General features: G+C 41.8%; 1 protein-coding gene across 2 annotated transcripts; it reads left to right on the forward strand.

The window, feature by feature from the left end:
* Positions 1–2156: 2156 nt before the first annotated feature.
* PPP2R1B (protein phosphatase 2 scaffold subunit Abeta) lies at positions 2157–26593 on the forward strand. 2 transcript variants are annotated; one of them, XM_081098361.1, is made up of 15 exons: positions 2157–2301; positions 3089–3179; positions 3582–3682; positions 8456–8688; positions 8979–9126; positions 13181–13336; positions 13546–13660; positions 14048–14118; positions 14476–14610; positions 15359–15532; positions 18939–18999; positions 22549–22703; positions 23055–23197; positions 23835–23926; positions 24316–26593. In XM_081098361.1, exons 1-15 carry the CDS (start codon positions 2188–2190, stop codon positions 24330–24332), a joined length of 1806 nt encoding a protein of 601 aa, XP_080954487.1. In that variant the 5' UTR covers positions 2157–2187; the 3' UTR covers positions 24333–26593. The 2 variants fall into 2 exon arrangements, with proteins under 2 accessions (XP_080954487.1, XP_080954488.1); XM_081098362.1 differs by having other exon boundaries at positions 2170–2301; positions 3103–3179.

Raw genomic sequence — 26593 nt, forward strand, 5'->3', positions numbered from 1 at the left:
GTCCAATTAATTGTGCTTGGGTAAGCAAAGCATATTTGAGTTTTAAACAAAATAGTTTAGTATCAGTGTGCTAATTTTTGCTCAGCATATCTAAGCTTGCCAAAGCTTGATGATGATACGTGTGGAACTGCCTTAATGTGCTTCTCTCCGCCCTTGCTTCCTTTATCATTTCTGAAGACTTTTTACATAAAATGTAAGGGACATATTTCTCTTCCCCAAACCAAGTAGAGTCCTCTCTGATCTTCTGACTAGTAAAGTACTAAATCAAAAAGCTTCTTAGTCCTCTGTTTCTCAAACTTGTATAGTATTTGAATCCATTTCTAAAGAAAAAAAAAATCTTGCAAGCTCTGTCAACTTAAATTATTTTTATTACAATGTTACTTAAATTTACAAATAAAAAGTAGAAACAATGTTCTTTTCTGTATAGTTCTTCTTCAACTAAAACATAAAAAATAGATTTACAAATGAAGTACACATAAGACCACAAAACCAACACTATGTTGATGGTATAGTCGTTTAACATGGCAAATGAAGTATTTTGCTGAGACTCAATCATCCCTTCGAAGGGATTGCCTTCGAAAGTTCAACTTCCTTTGCATCCAAAGTGCTGCCAAGTGACCTCTATTTTCTCACTTTTCTGTTAGCACTGCTGGGACAGTACAGTCCCATGATGTCATTTGGCTTTCATTTTGCTCATGAAAATACTACTTTCCTTTTAAATCTACCACTGTTATTTTCTTCTTATCCCAGAACAATAAAAGCAGCACTGAAACACACCTAGTAAATGTAGGTATCGAAATCGTGTGGCAACACCAGGCTATACAGCAATCATTCAAGTAATGCAGACTATGCTATGTGAATCCAAAAGAAACGTCAAAATGAAAACCCTAGAGAATACATCCACAGACTTAATTTTAGAAATACTGTTCAAGTCCATCGGTCCCCAGACTTGCACTGCTATCAAACTTCCTATCTATTGTGTTTACTTCCAGGACCCCCACATTTGAAAAAAAAAAAAAAGTATCCTAAGTTGCATTTATTAATAATTTTACATTTTTATTAATCCCACTTTAGAGCTTGTGATCACCACATGTAATTATCACTCCAAGTTGCGTATAGTCCAAAACAAACAGAAAAGACCGGACATTCTAGTAATGCTGTGCTGTCCTCACGAGGGTAAATAAAAACTTTCCATGAAGTTGTGTAAGAAAGAATCCCATGCCCTCACCCCCGCCCCCCTGCTGCCTTGGACTCCTGGCGTTCAGGGGAGCTGGCTGAGCCTTCCTTGTACAAGCAGAGTAGCCGCTCCATCCAGTTTGGAAGGAGTCAAGCTTGCCCTACTTTTGCTTGATTGTTGTACTTCCAGGCATGTTAAAGACCTAAAAAATGGGAGGAAGAAAATACAACAGAAGGCACCATGCCAGTCCCAAACTGAAAAGAAACACAAAAACAAGAGAGCAGCATGTTTTTAACAGCTTGCACGCAGAAAGCGGAAAAAATACTGCCTGGGAGTTGGGACAGCACTGTTCTTTTTCTCTCGCCGCCCTCGTTATTTGTCTGCGGAGCGGGAGCCAGACGTACAAGTCTGGAAGGAAGAGGTGGAGGGGTTCTGGTGGGGAAAGGAGGGTAGGAGACCCATGGCGCAGGGCCAGGAGGAAGTCGGGGAGGCGCTAAATCTTCTTCCTCCTGGCCTTGGCATCCCCTTTGGTCCGCCCGAGTCCTAGGAGGTCACACAGCGCAGGTCACCCACCCAGGTCGTTCCCGACGCTTCGGACCAGCACGAGCAGGATGAATCCCTGCCCCTGTTTCCTTCGCCCAGAGAAAGGATGCGGGAGCTCCCTGCGCTTCCCCAGCCTGTCTTTCTTCAGGCGTTCACACCTACAGTTCCCGCTCGGGGGCCGGCGGAGACCGCCACCAGCCCAGCAGCGCCTCAACGCCTCCACCCGCGCGGAGCCGGAGCGCAGGACACAGCCCAGCCTGCTGGGCGCGGGGCGGGGCCGGGGCGCGGGGCGGGGCCGGGGCGCGGGGCGGGGCCGGGGCGCGGGGCGGGGCCGGGGCGCGGGGCGGGGCCGGGGCGCGGGGCGGGGCCGGGGCGCGGGGCGGGGCCGGGGCGCGGGGCGGGGCCGGGGCGCGGGGCGGGGCCGGGGCGCGGGGCGGGCGGCGGTGAGCAGGCTGAGGAGAAAGAACATGGCGGGTGCGGCTGGGCCCGGGCCCGGCTCGGGGGCAGCGGGCGGAGACGGAGACGATTCGCTATACCCGATCGCGGTTTTAATCGATGAGCTCCGTAATGAGGACGTGCAGGTATTGGAGTTGGGCCGGGGAGAGGAGGCGGGCTCGGTCCGGCGCGCGGGTAGGGAAGGGGGAAGGCCGGCGGCGAGGGGGGCGGCCCGGGATTCAAAGAACTGGACTCAGCAGAAACTTGAGGGGGAGGAGGGGGAAGCCCCGTGAGGACCTCCACCCGAACCCCGGGGACCTCCCCGGCACCCCTCCTCCGGGCCCCCTAAGGCGTAGGCCCGGCGTCCGGCCGGGCGGTTGTGGGAGAACCGGCTTCCCGCCGGGGCGCCCCTTCCGGGCGGTGCGGAGGGAGCGCCGCGCGCCGCGCTGGGCCGGGGTCTGGAGGAGGAGCGAGCGGGAGCGGGGTGGCGCCGGGCGGCGGGGCTCTGGGGGCTGCGCGGTGCCAAGGGCCCTTTGAAGTGAGGTGAGTCGGGGCCTTGCTCCGGGCCGAGAACTGGCCCGGCTGGTCGGGCGGGACGCGGGCGGCGTGGCCGGACCCGGCGGAGCCGGTGGGGCGGCGCGGGTGGAACGCGCCTTGGAGAGGCCGGGCTGCGGGCAGCCCGTCGCCCGCGTCCCCCCGGCCGAGCTCTTTGTAACGTGGCCACGGCCTGGGTACCCCGTCCGCTCTCATTCCCTTCTCCCAAGAGCCCCTCCTTGGGCTCCTGAAGCCGCGTTCCCCTGCCCCCGAGTTTCCTCGGAATGAACTCTCCGTGGAAGGCGTCCCTGCTCCTCCCGGGGTGCCATCCTCTCGCCAGTTTGCAGCGTTAGCCTTTGGTTTCTGTAGTTTGTTTTCTTCTCGCGTTCTTTTCTGAAGCTCCGCCTCAACAGCATTAAGAAGCTGTCGACCATCGCCCTGGCGCTCGGAGTGGAAAGGACGCGAACTGAGCTGCTGCCTTTCCTCACAGGTCTGTGCACTTTTGCTTAAAGAAAGGCCTGGGCACCACCATCTTCCGGTTGCTTTCAAAACTGGGTGTGTGAGGATGGGTTAGGCATGGCACTGGGCACTAAATTGAGCCTGGCACTTTGGTGCAGAAGAAACAGGGTGGAGCGTCTTGTGCCGTGGCTGCGCGTATTGGGGCAGTAACTACCGTTTACCTAACAGGGGAGCAGCGGGCAGGGGATTGTGAGATTCCAGTTCATTCTGTAGAGCAGATCCAGGAAGGCTCTGGGTGGGGGAGGAGGAAGCCAGCGTTAGGCCAGGCCAGGACCATCCAGTGGCGTACTGAGGCTGTTCTGAGTTTTGTTTGCGGGTCCAGCTCGGGGCTGGCCGTCCTTGCTGATGCCTGCGGGGTGGTTGTCATTTCCAGACACAATTTATGATGAAGACGAGGTGCTGTTGGCTCTTGCTGAGCAGCTGGGAAATTTCACCGGCCTGGTGGGAGGACCGGACTTTGCCCACTGCTTGCTGGTGAGTATCTGCGCCTGCCCTCCTTCTGGAACTTCTGCGTGCAAACGGTTCATTGTTTGGTGATAGGCACACGGCAGCAGTTTTAATGCAGATCTTATGGTTAGTCCCAGCGTAGGCTGTGGAGAGAACAAATATTGTAGGCACTTCGGAGTCAGTGAACCCAACCCATTCTTAGTTTTTCTGACTATGTATATAAGAACTTCTTCCTCTTTTCTTGTCTGCCTCTGTTGACTTGTTAGTTTAGAATTTGGGAGAAAGATTGTTTGTACCTGTTTATGCTCCTCGCACCCCATCCCTGAAGTTGGAAATCTTAATTCTCATCTAGTAATATGATGACTTTGGAAACATTTGTCTACACTAATAAAAGGGTAATATGCTAATTACACCGGGAGACCTTCCAGACATCCTTCCGGACAAAGCCATGGTGGCAGGGCAGAGGCGGTTAGGGGTGATCAGGCCGGGGGGGGGGGGGGGGGGGGCAGTTGGGGGTGAGCTGACTGGCAGGAGGTCCAGTTAGGGGCGAGCAGGCCGGCAGGGGGTGCTGTTGGGGGTGAGCAGGTCGGCAGGCAGAGTGGTTAGGGGCCATCAGGCAGGCAGGCAGGCAGGTGAGTGGTTAGGAGCCAGAGGTCCCGGATTGTGAGAGGGGTCCCAGATTGGAGAGGGTGCAGGCCAGGCTGAGGGACCCCGCCCCCATGCACAAATTTTGTGCACCGGGCCACTAGTGTGTGTATGTATATATATATATATATATATATATATATTAGCTTTCTGTCTTTGATTATAAGCATAACTTTTACTTCTGACTTACTTTGTGAATTTGAAGAGTTCAGTTCAATTTAGTTGGCAGTTATTAAGAGCCTGTCATATCAGGCACTGAAGTTACAGTGTTGATGTTAAAGAAGACCATTGTGAATGGAATGAGATCTCTGTCCTTATGTATCAACAAATAATTACTGTACAGAGTTAGATGGAAAAATAGAAGTCCATAGAAGGTATCCAAGTAATAGAGAATAGAAAGGTATTATTAGTCCAGAGTGATAAGGGAAAACCTCTTGGTAGATGATGTCTGAACTTGGTTTTGAAGGATGTTAGGAATTCCACAGTTGGACAAGATAGGGATGTATGCTTAAAGGCTGAAATGCTGTCTATAAGATGCTGACTCATGATTTCTATCTCTACCTCCAACCTTTCCATGGAATTCCATGTATATGTATATGTGTGTGTGTGTGTGTGTGTGTGTGTGTGTGTGTGTATATATATCTGTCTCTATATCTGCCTGTGATTTTTCTACTTGGATATCAAACAGGCATTTCAGATTTAACATGCCTAAGACAGAACTCGGTTTTCTCCCCAAAATATGTCTTTCATGTAGTTGTCCCATCTCAGTAAATGGCTTCATCACCTACCCAGTTGCACAAGCCAAAACCTAGAAGACATTCTTGACTCTTCTTTCCCTCATTTTCCAAATCTAATTCATTAGTAACTCTTGTAGATTCTCTGTATATTCCAAACAATCCACTTTTTTCCATCCCTATTACTACCTAGCTCATGTTTCCTCTAGTCTTTTCATATCACATGATTTTTCCTCTAGATTACTTCCTAACTAGTTTCCATCTACTCTTGCCTCCCACCCACCTTACATGTCACCCTTCACCCCGCAGATGCATCACTTCTGCTATGGCTCTCAGAATATCCATATTCCTGCCATAGCTTTACCTCAGCTTACAAATCCTTGCCTTAAGACTGTTGCCCTAGGTATTCCCTCTAATATAATGTTCTTTTGAGCTCCCAGTCATTCAGATATCAACTTCAGTCTGTTTACTCAAAGAGGCCTTCCCTGACCACCCAACCTGAATTGCCTCCCAGTCATCGCTTATCATCATATTCTAGTTTTTTTCAGAGTACTCATTTTCTTGATTAGTTGTTGTCTTTCTCCATTAGAATATAAACTCCACTCAAGCAAGGAACCTGTCTTCCTGTTTCTTCTCTATCCTCAATGATAGAATCCTATATAATAATCCTATATAATAAAAGGATAATATGCAAATTGACTGAACATCGGAATAACCGGTTGTTATGACATGCACCAACCACCAGGGGCAGACACTCAATGCAGAAGCTGCCCCTGGTGGTCAGTGCACTCCCACGGCGGGGAGCGCTGCTCAGCCAGAAGCTGGGCTCATGGCTGGAGAGCACAGTGGCAGTGGCACATGCCACTCCCACCTCCGTGGCAGCACTAAGGATGTCTCTCTGACTGCTTAGAAGTGGGACTACAGTCGGACATCCCCCGAGGGCTTCCGGACTGCAAGAGGATACAGGCCGCCAGGCTGAGGGACAACACCCCTCCCCAGCATGAATTTCATGCACCAGGCCTCTAGTATAATAATAATCCTTTATTGAAAGATCTTGGAGTTTAAATCAAGAGACAACTCATATGCAATTTTCAGGAACTTGGCCTTATCCTGTAGTAGTGATAGAGATTATACTATGACTAGGGGCCCAGTGCATGAATTCCCTTGAAAATAACTGGCTGTGAGGCTGCGGTTGGCACAGGGTGGGTCTTGGCCTATCCTCTGTGCCCCCACCCGGCCCCTCCTGCAGCAGCCCCCGGTCCCCTGTCTGCTGGCAGCCCCTCTCCTGCCACCTCTGCTCCCATACACTGACTGCATGAAGCAATTGGGGCCAGTGCCAGCAGCGGGTGCGAGTGGCAGCTGCTGCCCCGATTGCCCCTCAGGGGCGATCAGGGCCGGCAGCGGGTGTGAGCGGCAGCTCTGGCACTGGCAACGGGTATGAGCGGGGCTGCAGCACGCAGGAGCAAAGAATTTTCAGTATCCACCAGAGGCTCGCCCCGATGACAGCTACCGGCACCCTGCCTTGGTCTGGCGCCCCCGCTCACCTGCTCTACCATCCTGCTGCGGCCTATGCCTGCCATGTTCTGTGCTCTGCTGCCTGCTGCTGATGCCCGCCATGTTCCGCACACACTCCCTGGTGGTCAGCGCACGTCATAGTGACCGGTTGTTCAGTTGTTTCGCTGTTCGGTCTATTTGCATATTAGGGTTTTATATAGAGAGATATTGCATGAGAGAAGGTCAGAAGGCATGGCCAGATCATGAAAAACCTTCGCAAGTAAGAAACCAGTTATCTTTTCAAAGGGTTCCCAAAATCCTTTTATGAAAGTTGAGTGCTTTCTTTTCTTTTTCTTTTTTTAAGGAAACTTTTGGTGTTTTTTTAAAAATATATTTTTATTGATTTCAGAAAGGAAGGGAGAGGAAGAGAGATAGAAACATCAATGATGAGAGGGAATCATTGGCTGCCTCCTGCACGTTGGACCAAGCCCGCAACCCAGGCATGTGCCCTTGACCGGAATCAAACCTGGGCCCCTTCAGTCCACAGGTGGACACTCTATCCCTGAACCAAACTGGCTAGGGCAAAACTTTTGTTTTTAATATATATTTTTATTGACTTCTCAGAAGAAGGGAGAAGGGGAGAGATACGAATATCAGTGATGAGAGAGAATCATTGATTGGCTGCCTCCTTCAGCGCCGCCACTGTAGATTGAGCCCACACCTAGGCATGTGTCCTGAACGGGAATCAAACTGTGATCTCTTGGTCCGTAGGTTGATGCTCAACCACTGAGCCACACTGGCCAGGCAAAAGCTGAGTACTTTCTGCCTTAGTGTTTCAAACAATTTTTGAAATGGATTATTAAGTGGACATGCTTCTTTCCTTTGACTTACTATAATTGTTTCACTCTTTACAAAATTTTTATTGATTTTAGAGAGAGGGGGAGGGAGAGGGATGTAGAGATAGAAACATCAATCTGCTGCCTCCTGCACGCCCCCTACTGGGTATCAAGCCCGCAACCCGGGCATGTGCCCTGACCAGGAATCGAACCGGTGACCTCTTAGTTCATGGGTTGACCCTCAACCACAGAGCCACTCCAGCTGGGCGTCATTGTTTTACTCTTTTGGTCAGTTCTAAATATGGTTTTTATAGAAATGACCAAATTCAGCTCATGGCATATTCTGAATGTACCTGACCAAATACAAGCCCAAAAGGATGAAGTTTAAGGAACCAGCTGCTTTCACTTTTCACTGGATGGTCACTTATGGATCTCACACCAGAGCAACCCCTTTGATCTTTTCTGTTTCTTAGCTGCAAGCAAGGATTGCTACCATCTCTATACTCTACTTAATTGTTAGAAACTACTGCTACATATCTGTCTAATGGAAAGATTCTGTATGTATTCTGAAAAAAGTGATTTTGTACTCAGCCTTCTATAGGTTGGATAAGTTGTGTGGAGGTAGTGGACATGGGTTGCTTACATGTCCAGGAATGGTAGAATAATACTCATGGCCTGATGGAGATGTCATCATATTATTATGGTGCCCAGTGTTGGTCATGTTTTTGCACTACTTTTGAATAAATATGGATGAACCTGTCTGAATTTGGCTATGTATCTTTTAAACCTAGTGATTCAGCTCACAATAATAATAATATTGTGTCAAGTCCCCTCCACTGTGTCATTTGTAGACACCATCTGGGAATTGCCATCTGGGACATGAGATCTTGGCTGTCCTACAGAAGTCGTGTCTTCAGGTTGGACACACCATATGTTATCGCTGTGTGAACTGAAAGTAGCCATTTGGTGTGATGTAGCTAACATTCTGGTTACATGTACCACCTCCCTTCAGTCACTTTAAAAGGTGATAATCTGCATCCAACCTGATTCAGTAAGTTTTTTTCTCTGGTTTTCCTCTTTGGTCTATTCAGCCTCCTTTGGAAAGTCTGGCAACGGTGGAAGAGACTGTGGTTCGAGACAAGGCTGTGGAGTCCCTGAGGCAGATCTCCCAGGAGCACACGCCTGTTGCTCTGGAAGCTCATTTTGTACCTCTGGTGAAACGCCTGGCGAGTGGGGATTGGTTCACGTCTCGCACATCTGCGTGTGGTTTGTTCAGCGTTTGCTATCCCAGGGCTTCAAATGCTGTCAAAGCAGAAATTAGACAGTAAGATATGGTATTTTTTTAGTTATTTGGGGTTATTGGGACAATTTACACAGCACCCTCTTACCAGTAAGTGGCTGATATCAGGATAATAAGATTGATGACATCACTTTATTGTCATGTTGAATATACCAGTGTTCTGTCTTTGTTTCTTCCATGAGTAGAAACCTAATCACAGTGTTTGTAAGAGAAAACCTCTAAAAATGCCTTGCTGTGTTTGTGTTGTTGGGGGGAGGGAGTATTTAATCAATGATATTTGATAGGAAGTACCTTCATTATTTTATCTGCTCCAGGCACTTCCGTTCCTTGTGCTCAGATGATACACCAATGGTACGACGTGCTGCTGCTTCCAAATTGGGCGAATTTGCAAAAGTTTTAGAATTGGATAGTGTGAAAAGTGAAATTGTTCCATTGTTTACTAATCTAGCTTCAGATGAACAGGTAAGTTAACTCAGTATTTATGTTACACATATATGCTCCTCTCCTCTAATATTTTATGCTCCTCTCCTCTAATATTTTAAGTATTTCTTTGGGGAGTTTGGTTTTCATGTTAGGATTCTTTTTGCAAAATTAATACTTAATTCTGGCCTTGATAAAGTTTAATATGACTCATTTCATTGTCTTCATGTTTCTTTCTTAATCAGACCATGATTTTCTCTTACATTGGCAGTTGTTATAAAAGGGGGAAGTCAGAGGAAATGGGATCCATAATTAGGACGATCAAAGTTGCATTAAGGGGTAACATACCTTTGTGCATTGAAGGCTGGCTTGTCATATGGGAGGGTAAGGATTCCTGGAATTTTTGACTTTCAGATAAACAAGCACAGTATATGTTAGGAAAGCCATTTGGCCCTTTGCATCTCTGTGTGCGTGTATAGGATGATCTCACATAATAGCAATTTTAAATCCAAGGATCTAGATTTCTTTAGTGTAGAAATAGCAATAATAATAAAAACAGCAAGCACCTAAATGCAGTACTTCATCTTCCTTGGCCTCTTTAAAGTTGTTTATATAAATTAATTCATTTTTTCACAATAGCCCCATGGGGTAGATAACCCATTTTACATTTTAGGAAACAGAGGCACAGAAAATTGAAGTAACGTGCTCAAGGTTGCCTCATTAGTAGTGGTGGAGCTGGGATTGGAATCTAAGCACTTCACGGCGTTCACAGTGAGGCTGTACTGCCTGCCTCTCTGTGTGGTGCTTCAGAGGATCAGACACCAGAGTTTGTGGACTAGAGTGAGTCCTTTGGGGTTTTTAATTGACTGGTATCTGTTCTAGAATCACTTAATGTGGACAGGACCAAGAGCACCAGGCACATGCTGATGAGTCTTATTTTTAGATTCTAAATTTAAAGATGATAAATTTTACTTCCAAAGAATTTTTAAAAATTATTAAAATAACATTAAAAAAATCAGTACAAAGTATATATCTTAAATGAATTATTATAAGGTAATGTCATCTTGTAGCTGTCACCTATGAAACAACAGAATTTTGACAGCCACTACCCCAGAAGTCCTCTCTGGCCTCCCAAACACAACACCTTCACTCCCCACTTGTCACTGCCCACCCCCTTAAGACTAACACTTTATCTTGACTTTTATGATAGTTAACTACTTCCTTCTCTTTGCACTTTCATGACTCAAACATTATAGTTTAAAACATTGTCCAACTGATCTGTAATGTAAACTACCTATTTTAAGCTTTTTGGTAGCCACATTTTAAAAAGTAAAAAACAGGTGAAAATAATTGTAATGATGTATTTAACCCAATATACCCAAAATAATTATCATTATAACTAGGCACTTTTCAGGTGTGGATAGTGGTTACCACATTGGACAGCACAGACTTAGAATCCTCATTTGGGATTTTGGTGATTACATTTTCTATAGTATAATTTAACATTTTCTTTGTCCTCTATATTTCCTGTAAAATGGTAGTTGAATCTTGTGGTGGGGGTGGGGTTGGAAACTTTTTCTGTAAAGGACAAGGTAGTAAATACAGGGGTGGGCGAAAGTAGATATACCGTGGCAGTGTGACGTTCTTTTGAGTTATTGAAGCTATTGTAATAATAACCTGCATGTGTTTTTCTATATTTGCCCATGTCCACCCCTGTAATTTAGGCTTTGTGGGCCAGACAGTCTGTTGTAACTACTCAGCTCTGAAAGAAAATAGGTGATAAAGAGATAAATAAGCAAAATATCAGGGATAAATGCTATGATGCAAATATAGAGTAGGGTGATACAATTGGAAGTGATTATAGGACATTTCTCTAAACTGGCTAGTCAGAGAAGGACTGAAGAGGTGACATAAACTGAGACAAGAAAGAAAAATGCCAGCCATGACCTTTCCTAGAGTGTCAGCTCCAGCAAGGGAGGACACATGTGGATAGTGGTCCTACAGTGGGAACCTAGTGGGTGAAAGGGACTCTGGTAAAAGATGAGGTTGGAGAAGATAAGCAGGGGTCTGGTCACAGAGGGCTTTAGGCCAGGATATGTAGAGTTTGGGTTTTCTTTTCTAGGTGCAATGAGAATACACCAAGATTTTAAGCAGGGGTGTGACTTGATGTAATTGAGGCTTCTGGGTGGAAACTAAATTGTAAGGTTTACTTTACAGTTCTGGGGGGGGGGGGAGGGTGAGAATAGAAACAGGAAGACCAGTTAGGAGGCTTGTCTATACTCCAGTCAATACACAGTGGTGAACTAGGGAGCTATAGTGAAGATGGAGAGAATCTGGAGGTAGGTATGGAGGTAGAGTTAGTAGAACTATGATTGGGTTGGGTGAGGGGAAGAGGCATCAAGAAGATCTTGATTTTTGGATTGAGCAACTGGGTGGGTGGTAGTGTCATTGCCGAGGTAGAGAAAATCAGTTCTGGAAGAGAAGTAATTGATTAATTTAACAAGTATTTATTGGTATATTTTTCCATAGATGGTAGCAGTCCCTTGATTTAGCATCATTTTGGGAACCCAAAAATATCTATAGCTGCTACCAAGACCTAGTTCTGCCCTTTTTAGCCTGTTCATTTGGGTAGAGGAGTGTCTTGGGCACATAGTAAGTTTTTGTTGATCTGAAATTTTAAAAATTTGTAATATTTTGCAAAGTTGGAATCACTCTTATCTTTCATGTATATGTGTGTACATATGTACACATATATGTATGATATATGTGTATATATAAAATATGTAGTTATATAAAGGACTTTGTCCTGTTTCTCCTGGGCACTTATGTTTACATATTTTCAGTTACTACTTATATAGTTATGATTCCCAAATCTGTGGTGTCAGTTCCTAATTTCTCATTGATTTGTCTAGTTGTATATTCCCACTTGCTCAAAGGACATATAGGTGTCACATTGACACTTGGCACTTTACATTTGGAAAGCTCAGTTCAATCATTCCTTATCTTTCTAATTTTTTCATTTTGCGTTTTCCCAGACTTGGCTACCTCAAAATTATCTTGTCCTTGATTCTCAACATTGAAATCCAACTTTTTAAATTACTCTTTTGTTTTTCTATGTGTTTCTTTCCAAGTCATCATCTTATACCTCAATTCCTATTACTGCCTGCTACTTCAAACTGAGTACAGGCTGCCCTATCTGAAAGCAGAGCGTTCCTGTGAAACCTTTTGTAAGCCAAAGTGGCATAAAGCAAAGAAGCAGTTACCTTAGGGATACATCTTGCTAATAGGTGCACAAGTTAAATAAAAATTAAACCCAGGTGCACAGACAGTTCAAGGTGCTGGCATCTTGATGCTAAGATGCCAGGTGTAGCTCCTGAGAAGGAGCTCTGTGGGGCCACTGCTTGAGGTGCGCTGCGTCTAATGGCTCCTGCAAAACAAATGCTGGATGCTGGCTTCGATTTTCACCTTTTTTTGTAAAAGCAAAAATCCTTCTCAGGCTTCTTTCAGGTACGGAAACATGTATTAATCTAGGTTTTTCATAAAAGCAAAGTTGCAGGATGAACTTTTGAGAAGCGGGGGTACCGGTATTTTGCTAACAGCTCCCCAATGATTCCCTTACTTATTATTCTCTTTCTCTGTCCTGATCTGTTATAAACTTAAATAAGCATAGTTTTCATTATTTCTCTCAGCTTTTTTATTAGAGTGAGGCTTTGAAGATATCATTAAAATGTTCTTTTTTTTCACTTTACATTTTTACTTCATTTAAAAAACAACAACTCTGCACTAGCCAATGTAATTATTTTGCTGTTCACTCACAGAATAAGTTTCTACCTTTGTGGCTTTGGCATACTGTTCCAGTCAGAGAACAGCTATTTCCAGACACAGACACATGAAGCTGGATGTAGTGTAGTTGAGCAGTCGCCAACCTTTCGGACCTCACAGACCACCAGTGGTCCACGGACCACCGGTTGGCAACCGCTGGTATTGTTGGTTTGCTTCTGTGTTTTTTTGAAATGACGCTCAGAGCACACCCCCACACCATATACTTTGACTGTCAGTAAATATTGTCTAACAGAAATAAATTTTATTCCTTTAGGATTCAGTGCGCCTCCTAGCTGTGGAAGCTTGTGTCAGTATTGCCCAGTTACTGTCTCAGGATGACCTTGAGTTTTTGGTGATGCCTACACTTCGACAAGCTGCAGAAGATAAATCTTGGCGAGTTCGCTATATGGTAGCTGACAAATTCTCAGAGGTAAAATTATTGCACTGGTATTTTCTTTAAGTACTAATGAAAAAGAAAAACAAGAAACCCACAAGTTTGCTGTGGTACCAAAAGTCTCTGAATTCTTATGAATCAGAAGTGTTTGTGGCAAAAATGTATACCTGAAGTTGGGCTGTTTTGTGTTTTCATATTAATTATTTTGTTAGTTTGCATTTAAACCTGTACATATTATTTTATAGCTCCAGAAAGCTGTGGGTCCCAAAATCACCCAAAATGACCTCATCCCCGCCTTTCAGAACCTCCTTAAAGACTGTGAAGCTGAAGTCCGAGCGGCTGCTGCCCACAAAGTGAAAGGTTAAGGAGTTCCGTTTATGTTGCAGGGTGGCTTGTTTATTTTGGTGCATTTTTTTTATGTCAGTGAATTTTTATGATTTTTGTTCTAGAATATGTTTTCAAATAAATAGAGATGATTTTATTGTATAGAAGTGTTACATTATGTAAGTTAAAACCAAACAGCCATTTTATCTTGTTTCTCTTTTTTTAATGCCTTTTCACGTTGGATTAGTGTGACATCTAGATTGACAAAAAAGTATTTAGAACAAGGGTCACTTCTTAGAGATTTTTTGCTTAAACATATGATTTGATTTAACTTGAAACTTGATATAACTGGTTAAATTTCTTCATTTGGCTCCTTGTAAATGGTTCTATGTAAGCATTATTTTTTCTATTTATCTCTTTTAGAACTTTGTGAGAACTTGCCCATTGAAGGTAGAGAGACCATAATTATGAATCAAGTGCTGCCCTATATAAAGGTAAACCTAACTTTAGTTTACTTTGAGCTTTACCTCTGCCTTATGTGAAGGCAAACTTTGCCTCTTTTTTGTTTGTTTGCCTTAAAGCTCTTTTGAGTTTAATGGAGGACAAGGGATGAATGGGATAGGTGTGTTAATGTGTGACATTATTTATCACTTGTTAGTAGTGCGTTATAACTGAAAAATGCTGGTTGGCACAAAGGTTTGTGTTATCTGACAGTTGATCTGAGGAAACATTATCAACGAATCTATTGAAATAGTGCTGTCTTTTTAAATTCCTTGGGAAATAGTATGGAAGTTTCTGTTGTCTTGCAAAAAAGAAAGGCTTTTAATTTTTTTTTGTTTTTTTTTTGTTAGGAATTAGTATCTGATACAAATCAACATGTCAAATCAGCTCTAGCTTCTGTAATTATGGGATTGTCTACCATTCTGGGCAAAGAGAATACCATTGAACATCTTCTACCTCTTTTTTTAGCTCAGTTAAAGGATGAGGTGAGTCTGGCTATAAATTCTATTGCTTGATAGACAGTGATTTGGTTTGGTTTTGGTTTGAGGTTTCACTAAAATAGAACCCAAAACAGGGATAATGTGATTTTAAAAAGTAACTTATTTTAAACTAGTGACAGTCCTTGTGTTTGAATATGGGTTGCAAGTTCCCCAGAAAATGGGCACTAGGAGCCATAGATATAGACTTAAAAATGTCTCCTCATTCTCTTTGTCTGATTCCTGCTGAGAGGCTCTGGTTTCTTCTCTTCAAACTTAATAGATCTTTGTTTTAAAAGTATCTTTTATTTAAATATAATATCAACGTTATACTGATAGCTAACATTTATTGAGTAAAACTATATGCCAGGCATGATCATAAATGCTTTGGCACGTATTATTACCGGTAATCCTCACAGCAGACTTAGAGGACGGTCTTATCCCCATTTTACAGATGAAGCTGAGGCACAGGGATAAAATAGCTCACCCAAGGTCTTGACAGATCTGGGATTTGAATGCATATAATTTGATTCCAGAGCCTATGCTCTTTACCATCCTGTAGACTTTTTTCATAGATATATATTTAATTGATTTCAGAGAGGAAGGGAGAGGGGGAGAGAGATAGAAACCATCAATGATGAGCAATAATTTATTTTAAACTTTAATTAGCAGTTTTTACCTCATCATGACAATAGGAAAATATTGGACAGAAAACTTGATTTTTATATGTGTTCTTTTGGGGCTTGTGTACTTGCAGTGTCCTGAAGTTCGTTTGAATATCATCTCCAATTTGGATTGTGTAAATGAAGTGATTGGAATCCGTCAGCTCTCTCAATCTCTTCTTCCTGCCATAGTGGAGCTGGCTGAAGATGCCAAGTGGAGGGTCCGGCTGGCCATCATTGAGTATATGCCACTGCTGGCAGGCCAGCTGGTGAGTGTGTGTGCTCCATGAAGTGAAGGATAGCATCAAATAGTTGAGCAGATTTATAGTGCCAAGTAGGAGGCCCCAATAATTTGTATGATTTTGTTCATTTAGACACATCTAAGTATGATAGGTCCTAGTTGCTTGTAGATGGCTTTTATTTTCATTAGTGCATTAACTTCTAACAGAAAGGAATTATATTGTAGAGACACTTTTTACCTCACCACCATCTAAAAGCAAAGCCATAAAAACAATGTTTCTTGGAATGTAACAGATTTTGTGTAATTTAATGTCTCTGTGACATAAGGAATATTTAACTGATAGGAAAAGGGAGTATTGTTTTAAGATAAGTTAGCTTTGATTTTTGCTCAGAGCAGCTTCCTTGCTTGCCTAAATACTGAGCAAAATGCCCCTAGCTTCTGCTTTTTTTTTCCCCAGCTACTTTTTTTGCTTTCTGGTTAAAAGGGAGTTGAGGAATCTGATTAGAAAAGGAGTATTGAAGTTTTTAATGCTAGTATTTTGGCCAGAGTCCACATTATCAGATTATCTATTACTTTTTTTTTCTTTTTAACCTATTACTTTTTGAGTTTCATGGTTATTTTTACTCTGTTATGTTAATTAAATATTCAGTGCTGGGTTTTATGGCCACATCCTTTCCTTTCTGTTTTCATAGATGCCTAGATCAGCGGTTCTCAATCTGTGGGTCGCGACCCCTGAAAATACATCCTGCATATCAGATATTTACATTACGATTCATAACAGTAGCAAAATTACAGTTATGAAGTAGCAATGAAAATAATTTTATGGTTGGGGGTCACCACAACATGAGGAACTGTATTAAAGGGTCACGGCATTAGGAAGGTTGAGAACCACTGCCCTAGATAGTTCTGAGTGTGATATACCATTACCCTATTGGTAGCATTTATTGCAGTGCAGTGTGGCTGTCAAAAACTAGTTGGGGAGAAAAAACTCAAGGCCTATCATGTGCTCTAATTTTTAGAGGAGTTACATTAAATATGTTTCTCTAACCAAATGAAAACAAAATTTTTAAATAATAAAAATTGCTATTTAATATCCCTGGGGGGCGAGGGAACTAGTTGGGAAGATAGACAGGTGATCTTTTTTAAGGTAAGGACTGTGTTTAGTGTTTGATTGCCAGTGCCTACTATAGTGCCTGGCATTAATCAGGCACTTAGCATTTGTCGAGTATTAGATAATGAATACCTAAATATTTTTAGAGAAAGCTCAAAATATGTCAGTTTACAGCTAACATTACTGCAGTTTGTTTCCCGTCTCTCACCCCACTTCCATTCCTTTCAGATCAAACCATATGGAATCTAGTTTTTTACTTTCTTGGACCACTGAATTTGTATTGCTAATTTTGGTATATTTAAATGCATCTTGTGATTATCTGTGGCATCATGTTTTATAAAATTTGAAGTGTCCCACTCTTCAAAATGGATGTAAAAAATATCACTCTATAGCTAAAAGGGTCAGGCGAAGTCATCTTGTCACTTTTTTCCCCATCACTCCCAAGCACTGAGGGTCATCCTTTGTTCTTCACTGGTGACTGTCATGGGTCACCTTCTCCAGAAGGGAAAGCAGCAGTGGCTAACTGGTTGGCCAAAGGCTGAAACAACTGTGCAGAAGAGAGGGAGAATTTTAGTACTTTTTTTTTTAAACCTCTATTCCTCATAGATCTGGGAGGTCAGCAAAGGTTGGCAGCTCCACAGAGGAGTATAGAAGCAAGTAGATGCTGACTTTGGCTGACTCATACCTTTTGGGCAGGGCTGATACACATTGGTCATGAACATTTTGTTAATACAACTTCAATTTCTTGTTCATATATATTTTATTTTTATTTTTTTATCTGTATCAGGTAGTCAATTTATAAAATTCTTTCAAGACATTACATATGGCCTGACTTATGGACCATGCTGAATAAATGTAAAGTTAAACCACAAAAATCAAGAAATAAAAGTTAAGATTTAAGAGCCTTGGCCAAGTAGTTCAGTTGCTTGGAGCCTTGTCCTGGTATGTCAAGATTGTGGGTTCAATCCCCAGTCAGGGCACACACAAGAGTCAACCAATGAACACACAGATATGTGGAACAGCAGAATGATGTTTTTCTCTCTCTCTCTCCCTCCCCCCGGCCCTCTCTCCTTCCTTCCCTGCCTCCCCATCTCTCTCCCGCCTTTCCTCCTCATCTCTCTTCCCCTTCTGCTCTCTAAATTCAATTTAAAATTTTTAAAGGAAAATCCATAACTTGAAATGAAAAAGAAAACTTTGAGAGCTGACAGTGATTTAAGTATATGCTAACACCTATTCATGATCTATTATTATAAAGCATTTTATGTTATTAAATCACTATTTTCAGAGTACTTTATTTGAACTATATAATCGCTGTTCAGGAACTTCTTAGATCCAAAGAAACATGTAGATCCCAAAAGGGAGACTCTAGGAGAGCACTGTGTCACAGCATTCTCCTGCACGGTACAGAATCCCCACAGTGACAGGTCTGTGTAAATCAGCCCTAGGAGCTTGTCCCCTCTTGTGCTCGAGTGGCCTAATGTTGACAGGAAGAGCTAAACTGGAAGAGCCAGGATGGTTCCACCTGTGACTCTGCTGGGTCACCTGCAGTGTTGCGCCTGCTTTATTCTCCCTCTGCTTCCTCCCATCATCTTAGAAATATTCTATTTAAGTGGAAATATCTGTATTTCTTGATATCAGTTTCTTCATCCTTAATGATTTATTATAATCTTAACCAAAAAGGGAAATTTTTTGAGACTTATTAATATTATTGACAGAGAAGTACGGATTGATAGTTTCAAAAATAGTCATGAGGATATAAAGTACAGGAAAGGAAATACAGTCAGTGATACTGTAATGACTGTGTGTGGCGCTAGTGGGCACTGGGAATACCAGGGGAACACTTTGTAAAGCATACGATTGTCTAACCACTATGCTGTACACCTAAAATTAATACAAGTTTATATCGAATGAACGTAAACTGTAATTGAAAAAATTTTTTAATTAGAAAAATAAAAAATATGTTATTGACAGATATTTTACTGGGTAGTTCCTTTTTACAAATAATCTAGATAATGCTTGGCAGACTGTCCATACTGCATTCTTTCTATCATTTGCAGTATCGCATCTGGCTCCTGACCATCCGATTCTCTCCCACTTAGCAAGGCCTGGGCCATCTTACTTTGTTTATTATTTCTATCCAATAAAATAGATTTATAGTTTGTAAATCAAATTCCATGGTAATTGCTTTCTGGCTGGTTCATGAATTCAGCTTATTTGGAAACGAGTGGTTTTTAGCTTTTAGTTTATTTTGGTGCAATAAATAGATTATCTTGATTTCTAAATTTTGTTAGATGTATATTAATGGAATCGTCTGTACCCATAGGGTGTGGAATTCTTTGATGAAAAGCTGAATTCTTTATGTATGGCCTGGCTCGTGGACCATGGTAAGTAAATAAGTTAAAAACAGGTTGTTATGGAGTGTTCGTGTCTTCGCATCTATCCCGTGTTGTTTATATATTTCTTTTTTAGAATGGACGGCTCATCTGATTGCCTTCCTGGTGTAGTGATGAAGAAATACTGTGATTAAAGTCCAGTTAGTTTCCTCTGAAACACAAGTTTGATGTTTCTGTCTTCTACCAATATTTTCTGTCTTAAACTTTATTTTTTTCATGAACAATCTCTTTGCTTTGTTTCTTACTCATTCTATTACATTATTTTCAGACTCTTACATACACATATACTCACTTGTTGGGGTCCAGCCCCAGCAGGTTCAGGGGTCCCCAAAGGTGTGGACGGAGTCGGCGAAGAAGGAATGACACGGAGACAGTGTTAAGTTGATCAGCAGCCTAGCCAGGTTCTCTAGCCAGGATCTCCAGCCAAGTTCTGTCTTTTATTGTCTTGTTACATCTGTATTTATACCAGTTGATTTTAATCCTGTCAATTTCTATTCCAAAGGTTTCTTCATTCCAGGGAGTAAAGATTATGTAGCTTAAGCATGATTGTTCATAGTTAAAGTGATTAACTACCCGCCTGGCATTTAGTTAAGGGGTTTTATTCCCTCCCTAACTTCAGGGAAAAATCCCTACCTGGGGAAACAACCTTTCCCAGAGAGGTGACCTTGGTTAAAACACATAGTGCCAAGAAGGTGAGCAAACATATTAACAACAGTATGCTATATACACCAGGTCCCTTGAAACATATGCTGCGCAGATGTTTCTTCCCTGCAGCGACTGTGTCAAGCAGCAAGGATGGACCGCCTTCCAGCACTCACTTTTTTTTAATCCTTACTCAAGGATATTTTTCCATTGTTTTTTTTTCTATTTTTTAAAATGGCTCCAGCACCCAAGGTCAGGGAGTCAGAGATTTTAAATTGTTTTATTACTTATCTGTCTGTTTTTCAGCATCATTTATTTTTAATCCTCATCCAAGGGTATTTTTCCATTGATTTTTAGAGTGGAAGAGAGAGGGAAAGACAGAGAGAAATATTGATGTGAGAGAAACATCGATTGGTTGCCTCCTGCACTCACCCTGGAGCCTGCAACCGAGGTATGTGCCCTTGACTGGGATCAAACTGGGACCCTTCAGTCCGCAGCCCGACGCTCTTGCTCCTGAGCCAAACAGGCTAGGGCTACATATACTCATCTTGAGGTCTTCTGCTTGACCATGCTGTCTGGGTGGGACAGAGACTGGAATCAGATGAAAGGCCTATGGGGAAGAAATGGCTACGTGGCTTGTTTGAGTGACACAGAGAAGGAGCTATACAGTGGCACAGTCACTGAGTCCAGTCCAGACCTGACATCTTCAGTATAGTCTGAGACCTGTTCAGGTGGGGCCCATGAGGGAGGTCGTGACATAATCCTATGAGCTTCAGTTCCATATTTTGGTGCATATAGTAGGCATTGTGTTCCACAGCATCTTATGTATACTTTATGTACTGAGTGTATCTTTGTTCTGCAGCTGCTTGTGTCTGGATATTTGGGAGGATAGGAATATTTGTGTCTGCTTGTACATGTAGGTGGTTTTGTTAAGGGCATATTTGGATCATATGGGAGGTCATATGGCTAAGAGTGTGAAGAGGAGGGGTATGAAAAATGTGCAAGTCTCATAAAGGCGTATATATGTAGATAATAGTAGTGTTTTCAAACTAGATTTTGAGGACTATTTCATTTTTCTTATCTTTTAAAGTTACCTTTCTGTGGCCTAATTTTTTTTCTTTTTAAATGAATCTTAATATGGTGAATCATAGGAAAGAAATTTCTCTTTTTAGAATAAAAGTGTTTATGTTATTTCTGATATATATTTAACATTAGTGAGACTGACATCCCAGAAGATTCTCTACTTAATTATTCTTTCCTTTTAAAAAAAATAAATATTTTTATTGGTTTTGGAGAGGAAGAGGGGGAGAGAGAAAGAGAGAGAGAGAGAGAGAGAGAGAGAGAGAGAGAGAGAGAGAGAGAAAGAAAGAAAGAATATATATCAATGATCGGAGAGAAATGTCGATCAGTTGCCTCCTGTATGTGCCTCAAACAGGGATCGAACCCACAACTTGGGTATGTGCCCTCACCAGGAATCAAACCCACCACCTTTTGATGCATGGGACGACACTCCAACCAACCAAGTCACCTGGCCAGGGCTTGTAGGGAATTATTAAGTGTTAAAGCAGGTACATTTATTCACAGAAGACATTTAACATTTCTCAACATAAACATTTTTAAGGGAAAACAGGCATGAAGGTGTGAAGTTTTTATTTGCTGTTGTGTAGATGACCACAGTGGCCGCCAAACTACCTCCTCGCTGTCTTCTCCCTTTAGCTTTCTTGCCACTATTGGAGTAGTCTTGCTGAAGTACCACACTAGTCACCAGGTGACAGCTTTGCTTTAAAAACCCATCTTTTTATTTTTTTATTTTTAAATATATTTTAATGATTTTTTTACAGAGAGGAAGGGAGAGGGATAAAGAGTTAGAAACATCGATCAGCTGCCTCCCTCACACCCCCTATTGGGGATGTGCCCTCAACCAAGGCCCATGCCTTTGACCGGAATCGAACCTGGGACCTTTCATTCCGCAGGCCGACTCTCTATCCCAGCCGTGGGCAAACTACGGCCCGCCGGCCCGTTTGAAATGAATAAAACTAAAAAAAAAAAAAAAAAAAAAAGACTGTACCCTTTTATGTAATGATGTTTACTTTGAATTTATATTAGTTCACACAAACACTCCATCCATGCTTTTGTTCCGGCCCTCCGGTCCAGTTTAAGAACCCATTGTGGCCCTTGAGTCAAAAAGTTTGCCCACCCCTGCTCTATCCACTGAGCCAAACCGGTTAGGGTCCATCTTTATTTTTTTTTATTTTTTTTTTTATAACCTCTCAGTGTACCTTTCAAGATGTTCTGTTTTGGGTCTCCTATACCTGTCCAGCCTCGTGTTTTCCCAGATTTCAGCTATCTCCTTTGTGTCCCGGGTAAATTCTTTTACCCTTTGTAGGAATTACCATCTCTTCTCTTTCCTTACACAAATCCTCTCTAATCTCTGAGGCCCAGTACAAAGCCTTTTTAGAGCTTCCCGTTCTCTCTTCCCAGTTGCTACAGCTCTCCCAATCTTTCCACAATTTCACACTTCGTTATAATCAGTCTTATCCCGTGTGACTACTTGGAGTATGGTAGCTTTCATTTTTCTAAGTGTATGATCTTGAGGAGAAATACATGTATTTTTCCTGTTACACACAGCATATAGTAGGCACTGATACTTGTTAATTAATTAGTGATGCCTATAATGAGCTCCTTACCTTCTTTTTCCTTGGTCATATTACACATTTTGAAACTGTAGTAAAACCAAATCAGTGTATTTATGAGTTGTAGCTGACCACATGGCACTGCAGCGTGGCTGACTTTGGAGTGTGTTTGCAGAATCTTGATTTTGGCCCGCCTTTGCTGATGATGTACGTAAACTAGGTCGTGCTGTACTGTGAGCAGCATTTGTTTTTCCCTCTCCTGCAGTGTATGCCATTCGCGAAGCTGCCACCAACAACCTCATGAAACTAGTTCAGAAGTTTGGTACAGAGTGGGCCCAAAATACCATCGTTCCCAAAGTGTTAGTCATGGCAAATGATCCTAATTATTTGCATAGAATGACCACCTTATTCTGCATTAATGTGAGTATTACACAGCTGTTATTGCTCAGGCGTTAAAGCAGCTATTCAAGATTGTGTTCCTGAATTCAGAATATATTGTCTTCTGTTTGGAATGTATTTCTTATTGATTTCTTTGGATAGTTAAGAGAAGAGAGAAAAATGTCAGCTCTCAATCCATGTTAAAATCTATAGTAGTGAAGTCAGTTGTGAATTCTGCTCTAATTCTGTTTGGGTTTTTTGAATTCTACTTTGTATTCCTCATTTAGTGCTCAAACTAGAAACATTTTCCTGTTGGCCAGTTACTTTTGTTTATTAAGTATTAATTTTTCTCTTTAGATTTGGGGATATTTTACAAATAAAAGTGTTTTCTAGGTACTGTCTGAAGCCTGCGGTCAGGAAATAACTACTAAGCAGATGCTGCCTATTGTATTGAAAATGGCAGGAGACCAAGTGGCGAACGTGCGTTTCAATGTGGCCAAATCTCTACAGAAAATTGGACCAATTCTAGATACTGAGTAAGATTTTAATATTATTCTTATTTTAAAGGTAGATTAAAAATATTACATGATAGTGGGGAGTAATGGTTACAAATAAATTCGGTGATTTTTACTTTACCTAAGGTGTGGGTTTGTTTAAAGAAAATAATAAAATAACCATTTTTGCAGGTGTCCAATCTTTTATATTTAAACTCATATATGTGGAGATCATTGTCTGAAGCTATTTCTGCTGAGAACTTTAGATATTATTTAGTATTTGCCAAACTTATAGGTGTTTTAAAAGATTTTTATATTTTAAACTTTAAAAATTGCCTTAGAGCCCTAGCTGCTTTGGCTCAGTGGATAGAGCATCGACCTATAAATCGAAGGGTCCCGGGTTCAATTCCAGTGAAGGGCATGTACCTCAGTTGCAGGGTCCTCCCTGGCCCAGGCCCTGGTTGGTTGGGTCACATGCAGGAAGCAACCAATCGATGTGTTTCTCTCACATCGATGTTTCTCTCCTACTTTCCCTCCCTCTTCCACTCTCTAAAAATCAGTGGAAAAATATCCTTGGGTGAGGATTTAAAAAAAAAAAAGTTACCTTAGAGCATATGTACCAAAAACATTTTTCTGACCCAGAAGACTGCCTTTCACAGATAATACTGTTGGATTTCAGTGCTTTGCAGGAGGAAGTTAAACCGGTACTGCAGAAGTTAGGCCAAGATGAAGACATGGATGTCAAATACTTCGCACAGGAAGCTATAAGTGGTATGTCCTTCTGTTGTCTGCCTTGCAGCTTTTGCTTTGGTTGACGGGGTGTAAGTGACGTTAAGTGGGCAAGGCGATAAGCATATGGGAGACGGGAGGGTGTTGAGTGCCTGGAATGCTTCTTCCCTTCCTGGCTCACCACTGAGCAGGCCGTTTCTCAGCCCCATGTGTAGGGATGGGGAGGAATGTGATTTTCACTAGTAAGAACAGTTTGTTTGGATTTTAATCAGTTTTTAAAGTTTAACTTTGATTAGCCTGACAGAGTAGAAAAACTGACCACAATGAGAAGTTCAGGCTCCTGCTTTTGGATAACTGTTGTGCTCCATAGTCACATAGGTAGTCCATGAACTTTCTGTGCCACTAACTTGATTCTGTTTGGAATTTTCCAGTGCTTGCGTTGGCATGATGAGGAGCAGGAGGGAAAAGACTTTACTAATTTCTTAGCACAGATTTCTAGTCAATGTGTTCTTCAACTGGATGGAGAAAAAAATGGAAAACCTTCAAGACCTCATCCAAGCAAATGGCAACAGCTTCCAAGAAATCAAATTTCAGTGACTTGATTCTTTTTAAAGATGTAAAGGGATTGTTTGCTTGTCTTCCTTGTAGGGATAATTATACACCATTCTTTTTGTTTGTGACCAGTTCCTGACACTCGGTACAGTCGTTTCTTGATTGTCTCCAGGGATTTATTGGGCACTATCGGGGCTCCTGCACCCTCTGTTCCATCAGCCTGGCCACTTACTGTCCTGACCAGGGCTGGATGGGTTGGGACCCAGACATGCAGTGGAGTGATTCTCTTGCTGTCTGCTTGTAGCTGTGTGTCTGTTCATCATTCCAAAGTTAAATGTACATGGTTTAGAATAACTTACGTTATAAACCCTCTATTTGGGAGACACATCGAGATTTAACTGTAGTGAAAGCCACATTTTCCTGGATAATGATGGTCTGCGTCAGTGTCTTACATGAAAGGGGAATGTGGAAGCTCAGAGTTCATGTGTTGTTTGTTCTGGTTTTTCTTTGCCTTATTTTGACTGTAATCATGTCACTCAGAAACCTGATGTGCAGATGTATTGCTGCTAATGTGTAATGTTAAATCCAAACTGAATTTCCACAGCTTATACCACTGTGTTCAAAATACTTCTCTCTCTCCTTGCTGAGAAACTTAAAATTTAGTGCCTTCGAATAAGCAGTAGTTCTACCGTGTCATTGTAAGATTGCAGTTTTGTAATTCCAATGAGAAAAGGAATGACCGGTATAATACTGTGAGGATTTCCTGCGCTTAACCTCATTCTGCTTCCAGCTGTGTTAACATCTGGTCCTTGCTATGGCTTTCCAAACTAAATTTCATTATTACTTCTTTTGTATGGATGATGCTGGAATCATCATTTGAAAACTTTTTCTGCTTTTACAGTAAAACCTCTAACTTTTCCTGGAACTTAAGATAACTAGTTAAGCTGAAGGAAGGGTTTCCTGGAGCAAATTAATAGTTTGTAAGGAAGCCGATTGGATCCGAACTAAAACTGTTTTGAAGCTCTCTTTAAAAAGTCCCCTTTTGCCAGTTAGTACACCGATTACTAATCACTTTTCAATCACATTAAATACTTTTCATGAGGATTTTTATGAGCCCCCACTTTTTTTTTTAGATATTTAATCTTTATCCCTAAAATATATTTGTATTTCATGGAGAATTTAAATATATTTCCATGTAAATTTATTTACATTGTCACCTATTCAAACTCACCTTGTCTCTAATGAATGTTAATGAAGTTTTATTGTAGCTTATTTTCCTCAGTGCATCTTGCTAGGCAGTTTGCTTGTTCCATTTTGGTTTTGGAATTATTTCTTTTATTCACAACCTCTTTTAAACCCACTGCACCCTATTCTGTTTTTTGAAAACCAAGTTTGAGTGAATTACTTTCAAGTTTGTCTTACCGTAGAAAAACAGAACATTTTGAATCAGAAATTGCCTGCATTTAAAATTGTCAAATTACCTTATAGTAACTTTATATTTTATTACTTTTGGGGCTAAGAATTAAATATTTTTCCTAAGCAAAAATCTTTTATACAGTCTTATTTTATATCTTAAACTATTATGCTATAAACATCTTAATTTTAGTTTCATGGTTCTTTTTTTTATTATTATTATTATTACCTGTAGTTTGTTTATTCTTCATTGAATTTCATTTTTCAGAGGCTGTTGTCTTCATTCTTGAAACAAATTTGTACAACCACTGCTTTATTCTTTGGTTGGAAATACTGGTTGGTTGGAAATGTCCTGGTTTGGGGATAGACTTTTAAATGCCCTTGTGTGCCCCCTGGGGGTCCTGTGCATTGACCTTCTACCCCAAGACTATGGCAAAGGCGAACCCTTTGCTTTTTCAGACATGGGTCAGGGAGCTCAGCAGGGCCCTGCCTTTTTAGATGACTTCTTAGGGACTTCACTGTGTCTTTCTGCCTTAAATGGTAGGGAATCCCTTTTGTTACTGCTCAGAGGAGTGGTCTTTTTTTTGCTAACTTGGTCATTTTCTCCACAGGTTCTCTTGCTGTCACTATAATGTAAGCTCCAGGAGCTCAGTAAGGGCAGGGATTTTTGTCTGCTGTATCACCAGCACCCAGATAAGTATCTGGTGTACATAGTAGGTACTCAATAAAAATGTGTTCAATGAA

This window comes from Myotis nattereri (assembly GCF_964212035.1).
Source record: "Myotis nattereri genome assembly, chromosome: 9".
Lineage (NCBI taxonomy): Eukaryota > Metazoa > Chordata > Mammalia > Chiroptera > Vespertilionidae > Myotis > Myotis nattereri.

Coding starts and splice junctions, on each gene's coding strand:
- PPP2R1B (XM_081098361.1), top strand. CDS start 2,188: ATGGCGGGTGCGGCTGGGCCCGGGCCCGGCTCGGGGGCAGCGGGCGGA. Junction 14,119..14,475: donor AAGTGCTGCCCTATATAAAG/GTAAACCTAACT, acceptor TTTTTTTGTTAG/GAATTAGTATCTGATACAAA. Junction 14,611..15,358: donor TAGCTCAGTTAAAGGATGAG/GTGAGTCTGGCT, acceptor GTGTACTTGCAG/TGTCCTGAAGTTCGTTTGAA.